The following is a 21,796-nucleotide window of genomic DNA, read 5'->3' on the forward strand; positions in this document are numbered from 1 at the left end:
CAACCGCAGCTCATCACAGGAAGGGAGGGAGGTGTAAAGTCCTCCAGGGGATGATGCTGCAGCTTTCTAAATGCTATTTTAACAGCAGTGACCGTGACTCAGGGGACATCATTTAAAAGTCACGGACACTTATTTTGCAATTTAAAAAAATCCTGTTAGTCATGAATGAAATTCATATATACATATATACTAAATGGTTATTTATCACCAAATAATGAATCTTACATTAGTAACTTGGTAAAACAATCTTCAACATAGCAGGAAATACAACTCAAGTGGTAAATCGTTTTAATCCAGTAACCAACTGGTCGACTTCCACAATGACTGAGTGAGTCACTGACTTACTTCCTGTTTGCTTCCCTCTCATTATAAGTATGAACTATGAAGTTTTCTCTCTCGGTTTTGTTCCCTTCGACTTTTTTCTGTATTTGTTCAATTTACTTGAGGGACGGACGGAGGATTTGGACTTGTCTGCAGCTCAGTGAGCCGAGACAAAGCTGCTGCTTGTTGTTGTTGTTCAGTGAACGTGAGAGGCGTTTGTTTTGAGGCGCGGACACAGTTTGGTGTTCCTGTGTGTGCACTCGCTCCTTCTTCTGTCCTCGTGTGGACCAATTAGAGGCCGGAGAGGAAGGACATTTATACAGAGAGGCCATTTTTATGAGTGTTTTCAAAGGTTTTCAAACTAAGACCACAAAGGAGAGTGAGTGCACTGGAGAGCGAAGACATTTTAGAAAGTGAAGAGGTTTTTAAAGCTAAGGACTACTTTGGGAAGGGAAGACATTTTGGAAAATTATGACATTTTGGAAATCAAGGACATTTCAGAGTAGTGTGGACAGTTTAGAAAGTAAATCATTTTTTTTTTGGTGAGACAAGATATGTTCTGGAAAGTGAGGATTATTTGGAGAGCAAAGAGGGAAGGGCATCCGACGGCTTTTTTTTAAGCGCATTTCGGAGCATGAGGACATTTAGGAAATTAGGGACATTTCTGAATAGTGTGCACGGTTTAGAAATTGAAGATATTTTTGGGAAAGCAAGGACATTTTTGAAAGGAAAGGCATCTATTGAAAGAAAGGTTTTGTAAATTACAACTCATTTGGGAAAGTGAGGACATTTAGGACAAATGACATGGAACAAAACACAATGTGTTAGAACACGAAGACACACATTCTTTCCGTGTGTGTGTGTGTGTGTGTGTGTGTGTGTGTGTGTGTGTGTGTGTGACAGACGGGCAGATACATCGCGTCCTCGGCAGACTCTCTGGAAGACAGACTGCAGCTGCGTTCAGGGACCCTGAACCCGACCCGTCGGCGTCTCGTCTGGACACCAAAAAGCTTCTTTTCAAAGGCTCACCATCTGAATGTCAGACGAGAGGAAGCAGAAACCCAGAGACCGTCACGCTGAACCAGGGGAAGAAGCGTCTGTCAGGTTTATCTCTTCAGCCCGTGACTGACAGAACCGGGTGACCTGGCCCTCCATCCCATTATCTCGGCCGCACGGATCCTGTTTTTAAACTAATCGCTTCACCAAATGGGAAACACACAATGTTGTGTGTCGCCGCTGCAACACATTCACATTTTCTGGACCTTTTTTTTTTTTTTTTACTTTCTATCAATGTTGCACAATTTCCCAAATAAATGAGCGAAACATAACATCACAGAGAAAGGAGGAACGATAACAGCGCTGTAATAATGTCTGTTATGCAGTCAGCCTTAATGACCAGAATACATATTCCCCTCACCGTCACCGACTCCATTATGAATTCCTCACCGCGACGCTTTGAAGCTTTTACTGGGTCAGGTCGTCCATCTCATCACGGAGCACTCACACAGCGCCGCTGCATCCGAGGGAACGCTAACCAGCGCCTGCGATCATGAAGAGCAGAGGTTCATCTCCGTTCCTGCTGTGTGTTGGTTATGTCTTCTGCCTCCCTGACTTTAATGCATTATGTATTTATTAAACACGTTTTGTCTTCTCTATCAGGGCAACATTTGACTTGAATTATTAATCACTATTTCCCAAGCAATTCCCAAACTTATTCAAATGTTTAAAAAACAAAATAACCATTCGCTAATACGTCCACGATCCACTAGATGGCGATCTTATGGCAAACAGAGGGTCGCGTATATGTCTGAGAATCAGCTGAGAGTCAGCTGATATCGGTCGCTGTTATTTTTGGGTGATTATACAGTAAATAAAACAATCGTATTAATATTATATTACATTTCTGCCAACAGATCCCCCTAAATGTAACACACTGGGACTTTAAAATATGCATTTTTAAATGTTTCTCTGGGTTTTTAATCAGAAGTGACATGAACTGGAAGCTTTAAGAAGAGCTTACGCTGAACGGGGAGTAACACACCTCTGAGAGATCCGGGGGCAACAGTGGAAAAGGGTTTAGCTATTCGAAGGCTACATTATTACTGTGCGTGAAACAAAGTGGGAAACATTTGATACGTTTTCCCCCTGCATTACATTTTCTGTTCACGTTTAAGGACAGAGCACAATATCTCGGCGACCTTGTCTTCTCTTTCCTCTTGTTTTCTGCGTCTGACACTTTAATAAACTCCACTAATACCGAGTTAAGCCTGAACTCAAATTGAACTTGCAAATCAGGATTATGTGCCGGTGAAAACATAAGCTTTCAAACACAAATGATGCTTTAATGCAACACCTAAAGCTCAACTGTAACATGTTTACGTAATGTAATCTCTTCCAAAGAACACAGAGTTTTGGCCAAGGAAAGGATTTCAAGATGAAGGATCGGACGGGAAAGAGGAGGAATGCTGATGAAGATGAGGTGGAGGAAGAGCTGCTGGAGGCGAAAGAGGAAGAACAGAGAAGATGGAGGCGACAGAAGAGAACACAGATGGATCAGAGGAAGTGGTTTCTTCTGACTGACCAGCAGGGGGCGACTCCTCTGGTTGCAAAAATAAGATTGTATAGAAGTCTATGTGAAAATGACCCAACTCCTCACCTGATCTACTAGCTCTAAGCTCCGCCCCTCTTCTGCCACTGGAAGATGGTGGAAACCAAACCCAGGAACTCAAGGCTTCAAAGCGACGTCCATCGGTTTGAGGTCTGCCATTTCGAAGCCTCGAGTTTTGCTGTTTTGTCCGTCGCCATCTTGTTTTTTTGTTGCAACCAGAAGTGACATTATATTTCATGGAGGGAAAACACACTGTGAAAGGGTTGAAGATGTGAGACGCTGTGGCGTCGACCTGTCAATCACCTTGTAGCCCCCCCTCCAGTTTACCCTGCTTCATGGTCTGTGTGACTCTATATGAACCACATGAGTGACTTCACAGCGATGTTTGAGGGTTGTTTGTGCTTCGGTCTGAACAATATGTTTGCACAATCAATTTTAAACGAAAAAAAACTATTTGTTGTTGTTTGTCTTGAATAATGGTTTAACATTCATGCAATAGTTAAAGAAACATTAAAGTGCGTTTCATAATAAGAAGTATCGACATGTATTTGCATCGTGCCCCTTACTTCATAAATGTCATAAATAGTAAGCACTGCTGTTTGTTCCTCAGGTGTTTTCTCTTGGCCGTATCGACCGGGCGGCGTGGGATCTGATGACCCCCGGGGATCAATATGTTTTGTTTTGCCGTAATAACCCGTCCTCTCAATCAACCGACTCGTCTGCTTCTCCTTCAGCGAGTTAAAGACCCACTTATGGGAAATCGCTCCACATTATAGTTAAATAAAGCTCCGCATGTCCGAGCCCCACCGATCCAGCCCCCGCGGGCTGTAATTCACTGCCGCCCACCGGGTCATTACGGCTCCGTGAGAAACTGCAACCCGGCGTTGGGCTTTGAGGGTCAAAGCCATTGACTCTGTCTCCTCATACCAACCGTTATCCCATCAACCGCAGACAGCTGGGACCCACGGAGTGAAAGAAGCTATTACTCTTCGTCTCCCACCGACTCTCTCACTCTACTCTCACTCTGTCCTTGTCACTCTCCGTCGTCCTTCTCCTCTTCCTCCTCCTCCTCTTCCTCCTCCCCTGTGGTTTTCAATCAATAGCTTGCTCTTCTTATTTATTTTCTTCTTCCCCCGCTGTGTTTGTCTTTCTTTGATTCTGTCTTCCAGCTCTCTTTCTCTCTTTCTCTCTTTTTCTCTTTCTCTCTTTCTCCAAACTCATATAAATAGTTGAGGTGCTAAAAACTGGAAAACATTTTACATGTAAAATAAAAAAGAAACACCCGTATAGACATAACAGGCTGTGATAATTGCAACTCCCAGAATCTTGAGGCTTTCGGGGATCTGAAGGTCTCGGACCCCTGAAACGAGTGGTTCCTGATCTTGGAACTTTTGATAAAAAACGTGACCCTTTAAATGATTAAATGTACCCTGTTGTTCACGAGGTCACTTACACACTGAAGTCCAACTCTGACCTTTTTTCAGCTCCGCTTTCAAAACCAGATTTAGATATTTTTAATGCCAAAAAAATATCTGTTCTGGTGCCATAAAAACAAAATATATTCACCCGCAACCTCAACGTTTAACACTCTACTTAACCCTTTGGGGCAGGGCCCGCTTCAAAGCGGGGGCAGATCTTTAAGTTTTTAATAAAATTATATCTTAGCAATAATACATCACAGAGATATGGTTTCAAATCTGGTGGATATGGTTTCCACTTCCTACTTCTTACGACGTGTGCCAAGCTTCAGTGTGAGTCAGAAGATGCGAAGCAAAGAGTCCTGAGCAAAGCTATATTGAAGGGGACAGACGGCGCAGCTTCAGTGCCTTAAGGATTCGCTAACAAGGAGCTAGCCGGAGCTAACGGGCCACATAGCTGGCTACAGCTTTTCTGTGAGACTGAACGGTGAGTAATCAACTGTTGCCCCTATCACCGTTAACTTTCTTACAGTGAACATAGTACGACCAGTCGTGTTGGACCTCCATTATGTGTTTGTAAGACCGTAACTAAGATAAGATAAGATAAGATAAGATAATCCTTTATTAGTCCCTCAGTGGGGAAATTACAGGATTACAGCAGCACTGCTCACAAGTGAATAAAGAGTAAAGAATAATAAAATAAAATCAAGTAATATAAATAAGCAGTAAAAACAGTAGAATTTTAATATACAGACAGGATAGAAAAGTATATATAAAAAGTACTTAAACGTATTGCGTATTTAAATGATAAAGTGACCAAGTTCAGATCAAAGTGTTCGATTGTCAAGTGGTCTACTGGGAGCTCAGCTGGTTGTGCAGCCTGACCGCAGCGGGAAGAAAAGACTTTTGGTTCCTCTCCCACAGACACCGGGGATGAATGGATAGCTGTTGAGGTCATTGGGCCGCGGGGTCTTTGGTACCGGTACCACGTAGGACGTCTTCCATAGTTGTGGTACTTTCCCCAGCCTCAAGCTCAAGTTGAAGATGATGTGCTCCGCTATCCCGCGCAGGATTTGAGGAGCCTTGAGCTGGTGCCATCTGGACCCGTGGCCTTCCTCACCTTGATCCTCCTCAGTTCCTTCCTCACCAGATTAACTAACGTTTGATTGTCAACGATAGTTAGCGTTAGCACGTCACTAGATGCCGTGTTGGATGCCGTCTTCTGTGTCTATGACTGAACGGTGCATACTCAACTGTTGTCAGTATATACTATATATATATATATATATATATATATATATATATATATATATATATATATATATATATATATATATATATATATATATATACTACTGACTAGTAGTGAATTTATTTTACAGAGAGGATTCACAGCAGCCAGGGTCCAGTGGACAACATGCAGCTTTAGAGTCATATTTTCTCTTTACACTTGTGCCTTGGGACAATGGTGCCTCATTATATCGATAGCTGAGATTGATCTGTAATTTTTGATCTACAACACATGAGTATGTATCATATGCAAGTGACTTTAAAAAGGGGAATTTAAAAATCATGTAAAATCGAGAAAATGACCCCAGACCCCAAAGGGTTAAAGAAGGCTAGTCCTCATTTGTTTTGTGCATTTTCTAGCAATTTCCATCTCTTCAACATAAACTTACGTCTCCACTGGAAAGCACTTAGTTGGGTTGAGGAGGAGATCGTTGTTTAGGTTTAAATAACTTCGGAGGTCACGTGACGAACACGTCGTGGCGTTGGCTTCCACGACGGGTTACTCGGCTAAAGACGTGTCTGTCACTCTTAATATCTTATCTTAATCTTATTCGCTATCATGTGAAACAAATATATAGATTTTGCGCGGTATCTTTGAATCACAGTGATCACTGTTTGTAGTGATTGTTATAAACGGTCCGAACACTTTCCTACATTGACAAAAAAAGAAAAAGACCTTGATCGCCCATGACCGCGTGGACAGATGTTCAGGCGGTCGTAACAAATTAAATCACATCATCAGAAATCTGCTGGCGTGTTGGCCAAAAAGAGTCGAATCAGCTCTTTGGGCTTCATATTGACCTTCAAGCATCTCGATCCGATCATTTAGACTCGGTGTTTCGCTCAATCAGGAGAGTTGTTGCTCCTTCTCTTTCCCGTGAAGTCAATTCATTCCCATCAAGTGTATGGAAGTCGAGAAGCACCACATTCATCTCTTGAGATGAGTTCTCTGATTATTTCTGCAGCTTTAGAATCCAACTCTGACAGAAACAGTTTTAGTGACTTTATAATTGCAAATTGCTTTATTTAAAGAAATAAAATGTGTCATTGTGCCGTTATTGCCATTTTTGTTAACATTTTTCATTCAATCATATTTCGGTTGTATAATTTTACATTAACTGTTATTTTTCTCTTCTGTGAATCATTTATGTATAAGTGCCTTGTTCTTGAAGAAGGTAAACATAAACCTGCCTTACCTTGAAATACAGATAGCAGAATTAGCATTTTCATATTTATTGCATATATTTAAATGAGCAAAATCAATGTCACATTTAGATTTGATTCATTTTGGGAATTAAATATTTCAGGCCAATACTGATATCAGAAAAAAATCCAGCAAAGATATATCTGTGGATATGTATGTATTATTATTATGTTTTCATAATCAAGCATTTCTGATAAGAATCACACTTTTAAAAAAATTTTTTTTTACATAATGTAGTGAAAATGAACCTGTCAGTTCAGGAGGAGATCACACGTGACTCTGTTAAGTGGAGTTTACTGCTTACATGACTCCATCCTCACACTGAGAGTAATTACTGGAGCAGTTTGTTCCCCCAGTGTTCCCACTTACCTCACTGGTCTCCTGCTGGCAGCGACGCTGAGCGCTCATCTCCAGAGCTCTTCAGCTCCAATGAACGGTCCTCCAGTAAATAACAACATTAGATCGCTTATAAACTGTGGCCTTTTTTAATTCATATATATGTGTCGTACACACGGCTGATTGATAATTCCTCTGAGCTGGAAACACCTGGAGCTGCCAGATGGGACCCGGCGGGATGAATGTTCAACGGCTCAACACAGAGGCGGTCCGACCACCTGACACCTTGAAGAACAGCTGGGACCCTGAGACCGGTCCACATGGAGATGAATGAGCTTTACTGCACACAATGTCGAACGTCACGCTGGAACAACATGTCACCGCTGGAGCTGAGGACAGGAGAGGACCACAGGAGGAGGACCACAGGAAGAGGACCACAGGAAGAGGACCACAGGAAGAGGACCACAGGAGAGGACCACAGGAAGAGGACCACAGGGAGAGGACCACAGGAAGTGGACCATAGGAAGTGGACCACAGGAAGAGGACCACAGGAGGAGGACCACATGAAGTGGACCGCAGGAAGAGGACCGCAGGAAGAGGACCACAGGACGTGGACCACAGGAAGAGGACCACAGGAAGAGGACCACAGGAAGTGGACCATAGGAAGAGGACCACAGGAAGAGGACCACAGGAGGAGGACTACAGGACGTGGACCACAGGAAGAGGACCACAATAAGAGGACCACAGGAAGAGGACCACAGGAAGATGACCACAGGAAGTGGACCATAGGAGAGGACCACAGGAAGAGGACCACAGGAAGAGGACCACAGGAAGTGGACCACAGGAAGTTGACCGCAGGAAGTTGACCGCAGGAAGAGGACCACAGGAAGTGGAGGTTTCTCATTGTTCCTGCAGAGCTTCAAACCTCTGATCATCAGAATCCCAGCGAGAGACACCGTTTGAATGACTTTGTGATTGTAAAGTTCTTCATTTAAAGAGGTTCTCTCCAAAAATCCAAAATGAAATATATACTTTACATTTAGACTGAGTCATTCTTCGTCGGAGAAAAAACTGAATCTCTTAAAAAAAAAAAAGTAACATTGAATTTGTGATGAATAAAATCTCAATATTGGCCTCATCATGTGTAATATGTTTAAATATATACTTGACGGGAAGAAAACAATAATTTGATTTGAAATGGAAGACACACACACACACACACACGCAGTAAGAAAGAGCCAGAGCCGTGCGTGTGCTTGAGAACATCAGTTGTTGGACACGTTGTGCTTGGTTACAGTCGTCCACGCGGTCCATATTTACACAGAAGGATACAATAAACAACATGACAGCCAAGTTACAGAGCAGTTTACATTCATGTTTCATAAAGTTCAAGCAGCACAAACCCGGTCAGAACACGTCCGACGTCTTCGGCGAGGAGCTAAATATGGGTTTGAATCCCTTCTTCACGCAACAGGAAACCAGCTGACAAACACGGGGAGCTGAAGTGAGAGGTTCACTTCCTGGATGGAGATCTGTTTTCTGCAGCTTTCTTTGACGACGAACTCAACTGAACACGCTTAACTTAACTGACTAGTAGATGCTACGGAGCTAGCTAGCGGGTTAGCGTATGCGCTAGCGGGTAAAACTTGCACCCATTTGTTTTCCCCCTTGAGACAACTATACAGGACTCAAAGATAAGCGACTGCATTATAAGCATCTGGTTCTTTAATGAACAACATGTCCGATTCACAAGTCTGGTGACGCATAAACATGAAAGAAGGAGGACACTACGACTCCCAAGATGCATTTCCACGACAAACACGTCCACAGGATCTGTCATTTACCCACTTATCAAGTATTTCATCATCTTTTGTTAACCTAACTCAGTATTTCATCATCTTTATTAACATAACTCAGTATTTTGTTTCTTGTGAAGACTGAAGTATATTTTTGAAAGACGGTATTTCTGTAACGAGCTGAAATAAACACGTGTTGCTGGACTTTCGTTGGAAAACGCTAAACAAATAAGAGTAACGTTTTGTAATCTGTTATATGAGGATACACTAACAGAAAGCTTTCGTCCAATCTGGGGCCTGCTAGCCTCCCGCCACCGGAAAACAGTTAGCTAGAAAACTTTTAGGAAGTGTTCATTACAATAACTATTATGTGACCAGAAAAGCACCTTGGGAGTTGTAGTTATTTGTCTTTACTTCAGTTTTTATGTCCATAAACTTCAACCTTTGACATATTTTCCATCACTTTTAACTGTTGAGAATTCAACCAGGACACCTTCATGTCCATCCAAGTCTTTATTCCAGATCGGATGCCCCAAAGACAACTCAAGTCCAGAATCTATTTGACGAGATCGGGCGATGCCGCCAATCAAAAGCCAACCGTCAAAACAAACAATTAAAATCCAGAAATTACAACTCAGGATGCTGTTTTTAATCTAATGCACATTATGGTTCATCATGAAACTCATTCTGAGGCGCTTGGTTCGGAAAACAGAGATTGTCTGGTGGAGAAAATGTGTTTGACAGGAACGCTTGAGACATTTCTCCCGTCTATCTTCCACCTTTGAGACGGACGAGGAGCTGAAACCAGGACGCAGATGAACAGCTGGCGAGGTTCAGTGGGAGGGAACCGAGGGATTGTGGGATTTAAAGGGGAAAAGACAGGCGAGCGTACACGTCCAAAGGAATTAGGGATTTTGATCTGACGCTTCTTTTATTCCCTAGCAGCGTGTAACTAATAGCTGCCGCGGCGCTGGTTCACATGGCCGACCCGCTGTGTTTACTCTGCATTAGAGCGTCGCGCTGCGAGGCAATTACAGCTCAAACACACGATGTAATGACCTCCGCTAATAACATTTGGAACAATGAGTTTAATCTGGAGCGTGAACACACACAAAAAGAAGAGGAACTTTATGTGGCGATATGTTGGGAGGCCTGGTAGGAGAACATCTCCTCCGGGGTGGAGACCAGGTCCCGACCACACCGCTAATGAGTTCAGCCAATGTCAGGCGGCAGCTGCAGCGGAGCATGATGGGAAAGCTTCGGGGGGTGAGATTGGCAGATAGTGTGGCGGAGGAAAGAGTGGGAAAAAGTAAATAAGAAAGAGAGGTGGAAGTCCATGCAATGAGATGGAGAAATTATTTTCGGTTTTGAAAGCGGCTCTTTTCCACGACAGGAACGTTTTTGGTTCAGATACGGCAGCCCCTTTTTTTCAGCGTCATCGTCTACATGTGCCACATAGTCCCCTCCCTTTATTCCCCAAAAAAAGTCCTAAAAATCTGTTCAGACGGCCTATTAAAATGAATATTCCCGATTCATGTGAAACGACCCACGTGGTGAATCCCATGCGGACGGCGTCTGACGGGTCGATGCTCTAACACATCGTTCACCGTGTCTAAATATGGAAATGGTTTCCAGCGGTGGATGACTCGTTGGACCGTGTGAACCCGGCTCTCCCTTTGGGTGACTGATCTGCACGCGTCCATAGAATGACGCTCACGTGGAACACGTCACATTCCTGCATGCAGACGGTGGCGCTCCAGGATCGGATCCGGCTCGCATCGAGTACCGATCGGCCGGACCGGCCTGAGGAGGACCGGCTCGCATCGGGTTCGGATCTCAGTGAGCCGTTTGTTTGGACTTTGTTCCCATAAGGCACCGTTTATGAAGGGCGGGACAACCTTTTGGCTTTACTTTCTTCTTCATCTCTCAGATTGACCTCTAATTAATGTGTAGAAAAGCCTCAAGTGATGTCACAAATCTCATAAGAGTCACGGACAGTCTTGAGGCAATGCATTGTGGGAAAATTCTGGCAAACGTAGTTCAAAACCGAGCTAAATCCGCACACGACACATTAATACGTTAGCCGGTTAGCCGGTTAGCCGAGGTTAAATCAACTCAAAATAAGTCTATTGGAAAAATACCCTTAAAAATGAATTGCGAAAATATGTAATATGCTCTATGTCAGAGGACATATTCAGATTTGAACGATCTTCCGTTTTCATATATTTTCAATGTCGTGCTAACGAAGCTGCAATTGAAGTTCCCAAATGTAACGAACAAAATCCCCCGAGATGTTTTGAAAAGGTTGGAAGTCCTGGTCTGAACGCGACAGATGGCCGGCTAACCCCGCCTCCCCGACAGAAAGCAGAAACGAGTTCTCAAACATTCATGCGTCCACTTCTGTCTGACACTAAACCGTTTGAAGCCTCTTCTTTTCCTCCTCATTACCCCACTTCTCTCCTCCTCCTCCTCCTCCCACTCATCCTCTCATCCACCGAGGAGAGAATCAAACCTTTAATCCGGATCCTTCTCTCCCTCTCAGTCACAAAATGTCTTTTCTGTTTTACATCTGGCTCCATTCACGTTAAAAAAAACACACATTTTCATGACACAAAACACTGCTGACATTTCACAAAGCTTGCATCATGCATCCTCGTGCTCCTCAACTCCTCTTTTTTTGTGCTTTTTCTTTCACCTGACACGTTTTTTATTTTATTTTTCACCGTCTTCCAAATTTCCCACGCTTTTTTTCTTCTTAATTTTATTCTCAGAAGGCGTGTGGACAATCAGCTCCCGCCGTTGTAAGCCACTCTGGGTTAAATGTAAGAGCTAAATGCTTCACACGTGGAATGAAGATGGAGTTAAGCCCTATTTCCACAAGAATTGCGTTAAAGTCCAAGGTTGTGCTGGAATCTGTCCTTTTTTTGTGTGTTTTTGTGTGTGTGAGCGTTGAGGACTTCTAGTCAACCGAGGGGTCCTGTTTCTATTCAGCCCGACTCCGGCGGTGTCAGACTTGGTGTCAGACTTGCACTTTGTCGGAGTCACAAATCCCACCTGAGAAGTTTCACTTCAACACAAAACGAAGGTCCACGTCCTTAAAGGGACGGCGCTCCATCTGGTGTCAGTCCTCTAATCCCCGCCTCTCCTCTTCTATTTCGGGCTCCCGAAACTCTTTTAATCCCCCCGTGGCCGTCCTCTCGCTCTGTTGTCTCTCTCGTCCTTATCTCCACTCCGTTTTCTTCTATTGTCTCCCGGGGGGAACAAAAGGTTTCCTGACAATCGTTGTCTTCCTCTTCCTCTCCTCCATCCCCCTCTTCGTTCCCTTCTCCCTCCCCCGCTCACACGTCGGTGGCGTTCAGGTGGGTGGACACCACGTCCTGGGTCTCGAGAACGACCTTCTTGGCCCTCCCGCCTCCTCCGCCTCCGCCCACGGGGTGGATGCTGTCGAGCCGCCCGCTCCGCCCCCGCTCCCCTCCCCGCTTGCGGCACTTGAAGACGGCGAGGAAGGCGGCGCGGTAGTTGCGGTTCATCCAGCCGTACAGCAGCGGGTTGGCGAAGGTGGAGCACATAGCGACCACGTGGAAGACGGTGTAGAGCAGGCGGAAGTCGCGCATGTCCAGCACCGTGCTGTCGATGTCGGTGGCCAGCTGGAAGGCGTGGAAGGGCAGCCAGCTGACGCCGAACACCACCACCATGGTCACCAGCATCTTGGTGGTCTTGCGGCGCCGGCGGTGGCGCTCGGAAGCGCCGCTGCCGGTGTCGCCGGCCTCCGCCGGGCTGACGTGGGCGCGCAGCTTGGACCAGATGCGGGCGTAGGCAAAGGAGATGATGGACAGCGGCAGGAAGTACTGCAGGATCAGCATGGAGATGCTGTAGACGGTGCCGTCCGTGTTCTTGCCGGGCCATTTCTCCGTGCACACCTGAGACACCACAAACAAACCGTTCAGGTCCGAGACGGATTAGATTGGCGGGAGAATAGTTCATATAGATGTTTATAATACGGGTAGATGAAATCAAGCATTCTGATTGGTTGAGAGTGAGTCACGGGGTGTACTTTATTCATCCATAAAGTACTGCACATCCTGTTTACATTTAGAGCGTTCCATATCAGTGGTAGATTTAAATTGCGACCGAATTGCGCAACCGGAAATAGTATACTACTAATACTATTTTCTCTGTCGCTGAAATGCGATACACAACGTTTGGTGGCTACAACTATTTTGTGCTGAAAGGGAGCTTACTATTACTCTTTTTAAAGTCGCAGGTACCCGTATTATAAAAGCAATAAGGTACGAGAGGCAGTACTGTATCCACAATAATGTACTGTTAATGGGTGTTGTTAGGCCCGACATGCAGTACATTAATGACGATACAGTACTGCCTCTCGTGCCTTATTGCTTTAATATGTCTTTAGAAGTGTGAAGCCCCAAAAGGTTCTTCATCACGTAAAGACGAAGAAGAGCCAGATGAAGAGTCAATGGGCTCCAAACGATGCACTCTCTACTTTCTGGACTGCAGTGACAGAAACGATGTGTTTTTTTTTTATACACTGAACATATAAAAGCTTGTGTTCATGGAGGAAATGAATGGAGAGAAATGTGCTACAAACCAGGAAAATGTGACGACGCATTTAGACTTTGAGTTCAAAGCGGGAAGAGAAAAGAGTGGAGGAGGGAGGGAGAGGGAGATGAAAGAGATGGAGAGGCAGCGGGGAGATCAAAGAGACGGGTGACGAGGCGAGAGGTGTGTGTGTGTGTGTGTGTGTGTGTGTGTGTGTGTGTGTGTGTGTGTGTGTGTGTGCACCTGTATGGTGTGTCCAGGCTCCAGGGTGAAGGAGCCGTACTCCCTGAAGATGGCCAGAGGGCTGGCGAGCACGGCGCTCAGCACCCAGGTCAGCGCGATCACGCCGAAGCACACGTCCTTCCTCATCCTGGTCTCCAGGTGGTACACAATGCACCTGCAACACAGACCCGGGGTCGTCTGTAAAAAGGTTGGCCGTCGGCTGCTTTGGATCGACAGTGAACGAGGGAACACGTCTGTGTAAGTCGACAAAAGGAAATGACCTCGACAGATTTGGTTCAAATCAAACTTAACACATTCAAGCTTGTAGTCGTTGTGGACGGATGTTTTGAAGGCTTGAATTTGGCATTTTGGGCGTCGCTATCTTGTTTTTTTTAGCAACCAGGAAGTGTCACTGCTCTTTATAGGTCTCAGGTGTTGACCTGAGACCTATATATTGTCAATCACCTTGTAGCCCCGCCCTAAAGCGTCCCCTGCTTTATGGTCTGTTTGACTCTAAATGACCATAATTTACTAAATGAACATCATGCTGTATTGAAGAAGACTTGAAACTAGAGATTGAGACATAAACTCATGTTTACAATGTTTGCTGAGGGAATACATCAAGAGAAGTAGTCAAATAGACTTCTATACAACCAGAGGAGTCGCCCCCTGGTGGCCAGGAGAGAGAATGCAGCTTTAACACATGAAGCATGTACTTCACTTACAGAAGTGGAGGTTGCCATCTGTTGGAAACAAATGATAACTTTTCTTCAGTGGAGATCGTTGGGCTAAATATCAGCTGAACATATGCAGAGTGAATTAGTTTGATTTTCTTTTGGCCTGTTCAGCTAATAAGCGTCTCACAAATGCTCGGATGGCGTGACTGCCAAAAACACAACTTCCAAAGGGCGAGTGAAGGTGCGTTGCGTCTGCGGTCCCTGGACAGGTGGACCGGGGGACCGGTGGACAGGTGGACCGGTGGACAGGTGGACAGGTGGACAGGTGGACGCAAAACACACAAACCACGACAGCAGATTGCGGATGCTGTTCAGAGCTCCAGGAACATCTCAAAGGACCAAATATGCTCTCAAAGGAAGTGTTTTAAAGTCCGCTGCTCTAATTAAATCCTGAATCTTTAATCTGCGAAGCAAACTTTTGGTGCACCTGTCGGTGTTTATGCAAAGTTCTGTGCTGCAAAAGTTTAGTTTGGGTCACACGGGGGGGAACTTATGTAAATGTATACCCTCAACTCCTAAACTCAAACTGCCTTGAACAGCAGGCACCAAGCGGGGAGGCGGGGCTCCATCCGCATGTGCATCATCATTATAATCCTCTTTTCAGGTGAAAAGGACTTTTAGATTTGAGCCGTCAGCTCAAAAGTTGATACGATCCCACCTCACATTTTAGCCGAGCTAGTGGACGCTGTTCTATTCATGTTCCTTCACCTGCAGCTGCACCTGGAGATCTCATTAAGGGAAACAACCGGGGGAAAGGTATTACTTCCACAGCAGCCTGGATTTATACATTTCGTACTTCTGTTTATGAATACTTAAAAGTTCCTTGAGATACAACAGCTGTGAGACCTTAATGTACCATGTATCTTTCAAGACCTTCACTTTACACAATGACATCTTTACCATGAACGACTTTACTTTAGGAGCAAAGAAATGCAGATGACGGCTACATTTGTGACTTAATTGCTTTTTTTATTTGTAAATTTACAACTTCAATCTCTAAGAATATCTGAGGCTTTTTCTCGTAAATTAATTCAGACTTTCCTTCGTAAGGTTTTGATTTTTTTTCTTGAAGATGTACTACTTTAATCTGAGAGAAAATTCAACTTTAATTTCTTGTAAATTTGTTATTTAGTTTCTCGTAAATGTACGTTAATCGGAGATAATATTAAAGTTTTATTTTGCGATAATTTTTATAATTATTTCTTCTATATTTACTACTTTAGTATGGGAGAATATTAAAGTTTTATTTTGTGTTCATTTTTATAATTATTTATTCTATATCTACTACTTTAATTTCAGAGAATATTTAAGTTGTATTTCCTTCCAGACACATTGGATTTGTTCGTGCAGGGCTCTCTGAGTCAACAGTTTAGGAAAAAAAAACACACTATAATAAGAAAGAGAACATGAAACTTCATGGAAGCTGCCCCCCCCCCCTCTAAGCCCCACCCACCTGTGGCGGTCCAGGGCGATGACGTTGAGCGTGACGGTGGAGACGTGCACGGCGAGCCCCTGGGCGTACGGCAGCAGGAAGCACAGCGTGCCACCAAACTTCCACTCGCCCTGCAGCGTGTAGACCAGCGTGAAGGGGAGGCACAGCGTGTTCACCAGCAGGTCGGCTGCAGGCGGGACAGGAAGTCAGACACTTTTAGGATCCAATCAGACGGAGCGATCGCTACATAACACTGTAAAGCAGAGCTTGCTTTATGGGAAAAGCTCCAAACTGCTGTATTTGGATGTATTGAATACCATAAGTAATATACAAGTGAAATATATGGAAAATGAGAAAATTTAAATGTCACAAATGTGTGCAAATGTGCTCCAATGCAAATGAGTCCTCGCCTGAATGTTCTCTGTTCTAAGCCCTCTGTAACTTTGTTCTGCTTCATTTTATCAAAGTCAACCTTTGCAGAGAGAATGTTCACATATTGAGTTATGATTTGGGTTAGAGAATGTTCACACATTGAGCTATGATTTGGGTTAGAGAATGTTCACATATTGAGTTATGATTTGGGTTAGAGAATGTTCACATATTGAGTTATGATTTGGGTTAGAGAATGTTCACATATTGAGTTATGATTTGGGTTGGAGAATGTTCACATATTGTGTTATGATTTGGGTTAGAGAATGTTCACATATTGTGTTATGATTTGGGTTAGAGAATGTTCACATATTGAGTTATGATTTGGGTTGGAGAATGTTCACATATTGAACTATGATTTGGGTTAGAGAATGTTCACATATTGAACTATGATTTGGGTTAGAGAATGTTCACATATTGAACTATGATTTGGGTTAGTGAATGTTCACATATTGAGCTATGATTTGGGTTAGAGCTGGACCTTACAGCTGCATCATTTCAAAGAAATAATCATCCTGAAAGTGATTTTTTTATAGTCAGACCTGAAACCTTTTCATTTTTTCCTGTGACCATCTTCATTTACTCTTAACCAGTAACATATAGACTGATATTTACACATCTGCACAACATCTCACATGTGTACCTTTTATTATAACACCAACATTATTCAAACAGCCCTAGTGGTTGCAGAGATACACCCTTTTAGTTTGGGTATGACATGTTCGAGGAAAGGGCCTAAAAATAAGTTGTTTTCCAAAAGGAAATGGAATTCTGCTGAAGGTGAACAAATGTCGTCTCTGAGACTGAAGCTCTTTGCTGTTTGCACCAAGTGTACGACGGCATTAACGATTCCTTCTTATGAACTGAGCTGCTGGGGTTCATATTCTGAGGAGAAACCAAGAATGTGCTGAATCAAAGTGAGAAGAACAAACTCTGAGATCAAAGTAGTGAATTCATGAGACCAGAAATCACAAATTAACAAGAAAAAACCCTCATCCTCTGAGATTAAAGTCATCAATGTATATGAGCAAACAATATAATATTCTCAGAGATAAAAGAAAAAAAAGTGCATTTACTTCAAAGAGCCTGAGATTAAAGAGAGAATAAACAACATGATCAAAAGATCTATAATCTATAGATTCACATCGTAAAACTAAAACAAAAAAGGTCACAAATTTACAAGAAAAAATAAATCTTATACTCTGAGATTGAAGTATTATATTTGACGTGAAAAAGCCTCAGATATTCTAGGAGATTAAAACAGTAAGTGCAGTAAAGGAGGAGGAAGAGGGGGATGAAGAGGAGGAGGAAGAGGAGGAGGAAGAAGCCTTTAATCAACTTTCATATCTCAACCAAAATGAAAATGAACCACAGCTGCTCCAGTCCTCAAACGCCTCGCGAGGGTTTTAGCGTCTTCCTCAGGAGACGAGGCCAGCTTTGCTTTTCATAACATGAATTATTATAAATGATCTTCCGCTGATGTTTCCAGTTTGGTTGCTTCTGTCTGTCAGCAGGATAACAAAACATTCAGTTTGAGAGCAGATGCAAATATTATATTTGATTTTCATCCATCAGCTGATTGTGAAAACGTTTTCTTTACTGTAATAACTTGTTAAATGTTCAGAGCAACAGATCCACACGGACAGAAGCAGCTGTTTGGGGTTTTATGCTTCTGACTGTTGAATAAGCGGATTTCCCAAAATGTCTTTTCCTCTCAATAAATATCACAAAATCTTTCTAAAAGTGTTGAAGCAGTTTTTAATGTGAGTTTCGATGAAACTAAATATTTTGTGTTTGAGATGTTTAGCACTTTGATTTGAGTTCAGAGCTTTTAAACCTCAACAAGCAGCTTTTCCCACTTCCTCTTCAACCCTTTCATCTTTCTGTTTCCGCCTCCACATCAGAGCTGAACTCATACTATTATTGTGCATATTATTACACTTTATGCATCACGAGCACGGATTCATACGTCCAGCTGTAATCTGAGCCGTCAGGTCATGTGATCTTTAATAAACGCTCCGACAAACGCCTCGTTCTCATAATCTACGTTAATCTGCCTCTTGTTAGAAAAAACATGTCTTTCTTTTATCTTAAAGTTTTCCCGCCAAAAACTCATAAAACAGAAAGAACTGAAGGTTTGATAAAGAGACACTTTTTATGAGCCAATGCATAAGTAAATCAAAGCATAACCTGACCCACAACAATAAGCAGGTGTTTGATGGAGTTTATACCGAGAACAGTCACAGACGATCTTTCAACTCATTAATATTGAACCAATAATTAATGCGCGTCGTGCCACCGATGTTCACGGCAGTGACGCCGTTCAGGTGGTTCTAGTTGCTCTGATATCGATACTAAAAGAACTACAATACTTGATTGGCTTATTTACAATATAGTTACTTTAACAAATATATAAAATAGGTATTGGAGAGGGCATGAAGACCTTTTATGTATTTTCTTTTAGTATAAATAAACGATATGACGATTCTTCATCTTCTTCTTCTTCTTCTCTTGTTCTTCTTCTTCCTCCTCATCTCCTCTTCCTCTTCTTGTGTTCTTAACACCGCTCTCCTTCCAGCTCCTGTTTTTCTTTCGGTGCGACGTAACCGACGACTTGTCTGTCGCCGTTCTTCCTCGCTGCACATTTCACATTAAATCTGTCACGCTGCCGCCGCTCCTCTTCCTCTCTTATTCCTCTTCCTCTCTTGCTCCTCTTCCTCTCTCGCTCCTCATCCTCTCTCGCGAGTCCACGAAGCGTTCGCCATGAAAGACGTCTGCTTGTTCAACGTAATGAGCGTATTAGTTTATACATGTTCAGGGTTCTGTCACAGTTCGACCTCCACGACTCCGACTGCATCTTCTCTTTTTGTCTGTTCTTCAGCAGTCGATGTTCTCGCTTCATTCTGGGACTTTTTTTGGGAGGTTCATTCTCGGGGAACGTCAGCTAAAGAACATGTAAAAATATCCTATTTATGTCACAATAAATGTTTTATTGTGAAGGACAGAGCACCAGGATGACGACCAGAACGCCAGCAGAGATGAACATCGTCGCGTTACTTCATAGGACGTTTCTTCCTGGAGCTTCTAAACTATTCGTCCTCCTCTGAGTTTTTAAAGCTAAACTGTTTATGAAAAGAAAGTATAGATGTGAGTTCAGTCTTCTTCCTCTCTTTACAGCTCCTCTTCATCGCTCCGTCCTGCGTTTATCTCGTGGAAACATGAAAGTGTTTGTCTCTGAAAGGAGCAGGTTGTTATTTTCACTTATGTATTTTTGTATTCCCAGTCCGCCTCTGTTCTCGACTTCTTCATCCTGTAACGAGCTCATGAAAGACCGGCGCTCCGATCACATGACTTCTGCTTCTGGAGGAGAGAATCACGTCTTTTGTTCTGAAGCAAGATGTGCTGGAAAGGTGGAAAATGGCCAGCCGCCACTTCCTGTTTATGACTTTATGTTTATTTGCTTTCATATGAATCGTGTCGCTCAACGTGCTGAACGCTTAAAGACCATCGGAAACAGAAATGCTTCTCTTTGATGAACAGAATGAATAAAAGAGAGAACGAGTATGAAAACATTTCAAATGAAGAAAGTGAAACCAATACATATATGAAGCACAGCAACACTGAATTGGTGCTACTTAAAGCTGCACTCCTCAACATGTGTGAATGTATGATACACTGGCTGGAGAGCAGAGTGGAGCATTCAGCACCACAGACACACTCGTCTATCAGGAGGCGATGGAGACCAAAACAGAGCAAAAAGAGGAAATATTGGAATTAATTTCCTCAGGCGACACAAATGCTGCTGAAAAAAAATGTTTTCCTCAAAGTGAGTTTAAGACCAACAGGAGAAGTCAGCGCTGACTTCTGTCACCGGAACTTTGTGACGTAAGTCGAACCCAGTCAAGCAAAGTCAAAAACCCACGTTGGAAGTTTATTTTGAAAAGACACTATATGCATGTAACAATTATAAACTGTATCTTTCTTGTGAATGAAGAAGTTTTTTTTGAAAATACTCTGGAACGAGTGTACACTGTGTGTTTCCAGTAAACATACGGACGTTTATTTTGAAAGACAAAACGCACGTGAAGAGCGGAAGCTGTTCTTTTACTTTTAACACCGGACTTTATTTTGAAAAGACACCGTTACGAGTGTAAAGCGTATGTTGGTAGCACGTATAATAAGTACACACTATTCAGCATTAGTAAAGCATGAATAAACACTGAAATCATCATTTATGAAGCTTTATTCCAACTCATAGTAACTCATTCATAAACACACTTCATTCTTGATTAATAAGCTTTGGTTTTCACACTTTATAAATTATGCATTTGTAAATGAAGTATTAAGGACGTATGTCACATAACTGTGTTTATGAATTGCATACTAATGAGTTACTAATGAGTGTTCATGTTGGCATAAAGCTTCATAAATGATGAAATAAGTGTTTATTCATGCTTTACTAATGCTAATAGTGTGCACTTATTATAACGTGATACCGTATGTTTGCTGTGAACACAGACGTTTATGTTGAAAGATTCCACAACTTGTCCAACGTTAAAAGGCCAAAACTAAGTGTGTGTGTGTGTGTGTGTGTGTGTGTGTGTGTGTGTGTGTGTGTGTGTGTGTGTGTGTGTGTGTGTGTGTGTGTGTGATAGCTTGTGGTTAAGTTTTACTTTCCATCCAATTTGCTTTCCATTTCTTTAGAACAAGAGACGCTTGGGGATAAACATTGACGAGTTGAAGCTCATGAAACTCAAACACTCTCCTTGTGGTTATTCATTTCTTCATGAACTTCACTCAGGTGAGAAACAATCCAGGAGGGGGAACTTTGAATCTCCTCCTCGACGAACTAATTTTACGCTAGAATGTCACTGAGTCCGGCTTTTAAAACCAGAGCTCTGCGTTGCTTCAGACGCGTTTTATTTAGTTTTGAGATGTAGATTCATTTATCTCAGAAATGGAGGGTTTATGATTATAAGTTGTATAATGAAGCTGGTGTTTGTCAACAAATCCTACAAAAAGTCCACAATCAACAGCGTGTTAGTCCGTCTCTCTGTACTTTCTGACTTCCTGTCTGTGGTCCATCGGTTACGGCTGAAGACTTAAACCTCCAAAAACACAAATATATAGTTTCATCTCCTGAAACTCTTCAAACAGCGGGAGCAGCTTGTTTCCTGTCCGTGGTCCTGAAGGCTCTTCATCACTGTCCGTGGTCCTGAAGTCTCTTCATCACTGTCCGTGGTCCTGAACTCTCCTCATCACTGTCCGTGGTCCTGAAGTCCCTTCATCACTGTCCGTGGTCCTGAAGTCCCTTCATCACTGTCCGTGGTCCTGAAGTCTCCTCATCACTGTCCGTGGTCCTGAAGTCTCCTCATCACTGTCCGTGGTCCTGAACTCTCCTCATCACTGACCGTGGTCCTGAACTCTCCTCATCACTGACCGT

The 21,796-nt window shown here is 43.1% G+C and overlaps 2 protein-coding genes across 2 annotated transcripts in view; both read right to left on the bottom strand.

Annotated features, from left to right (window-relative positions):
* LOC306734518 (uncharacterized protein) overlaps positions 1-7,249 on the bottom strand; it is a gene marked incomplete at its 5' end in the record, with an annotated part of 42,341 nt that extends 35,092 nt beyond the window's left edge. The window contains one exon of the mRNA XM_079215875.1: positions 7,211-7,249. Within this exon, the coding sequence (XP_079072001.1) occupies positions 7,211-7,249 (39 nt within the window). The remainder of the gene's footprint in view (positions 1-7,210) is intronic.
* A 5,062-nt stretch (positions 7,250-12,311) lies between these two features.
* Positions 12,312-21,796, bottom strand: part of npy2rl (neuropeptide Y receptor Y2, like) — a gene marked incomplete at its 3' end in the record, with an annotated part of 35,416 nt that continues 25,931 nt past the window's right edge. The window contains exons 4-6 of the mRNA XM_079214839.1: positions 15,946-16,111; positions 13,777-13,930; positions 12,312-12,893 (exon numbers count right to left, since the gene is read on the bottom strand). Of these exons, the coding sequence (XP_079070965.1) occupies positions 12,312-12,893; positions 13,777-13,930; positions 15,946-16,111 (902 nt within the window). The remainder of the gene's footprint in view (positions 12,894-13,776; positions 13,931-15,945; positions 16,112-21,796) is intronic.

Source organism: Taurulus bubalis, assembly GCF_910589615.1.
Source record: "Taurulus bubalis genome assembly, chromosome: 3".
Lineage (NCBI taxonomy): Eukaryota > Metazoa > Chordata > Actinopteri > Perciformes > Cottidae > Taurulus > Taurulus bubalis.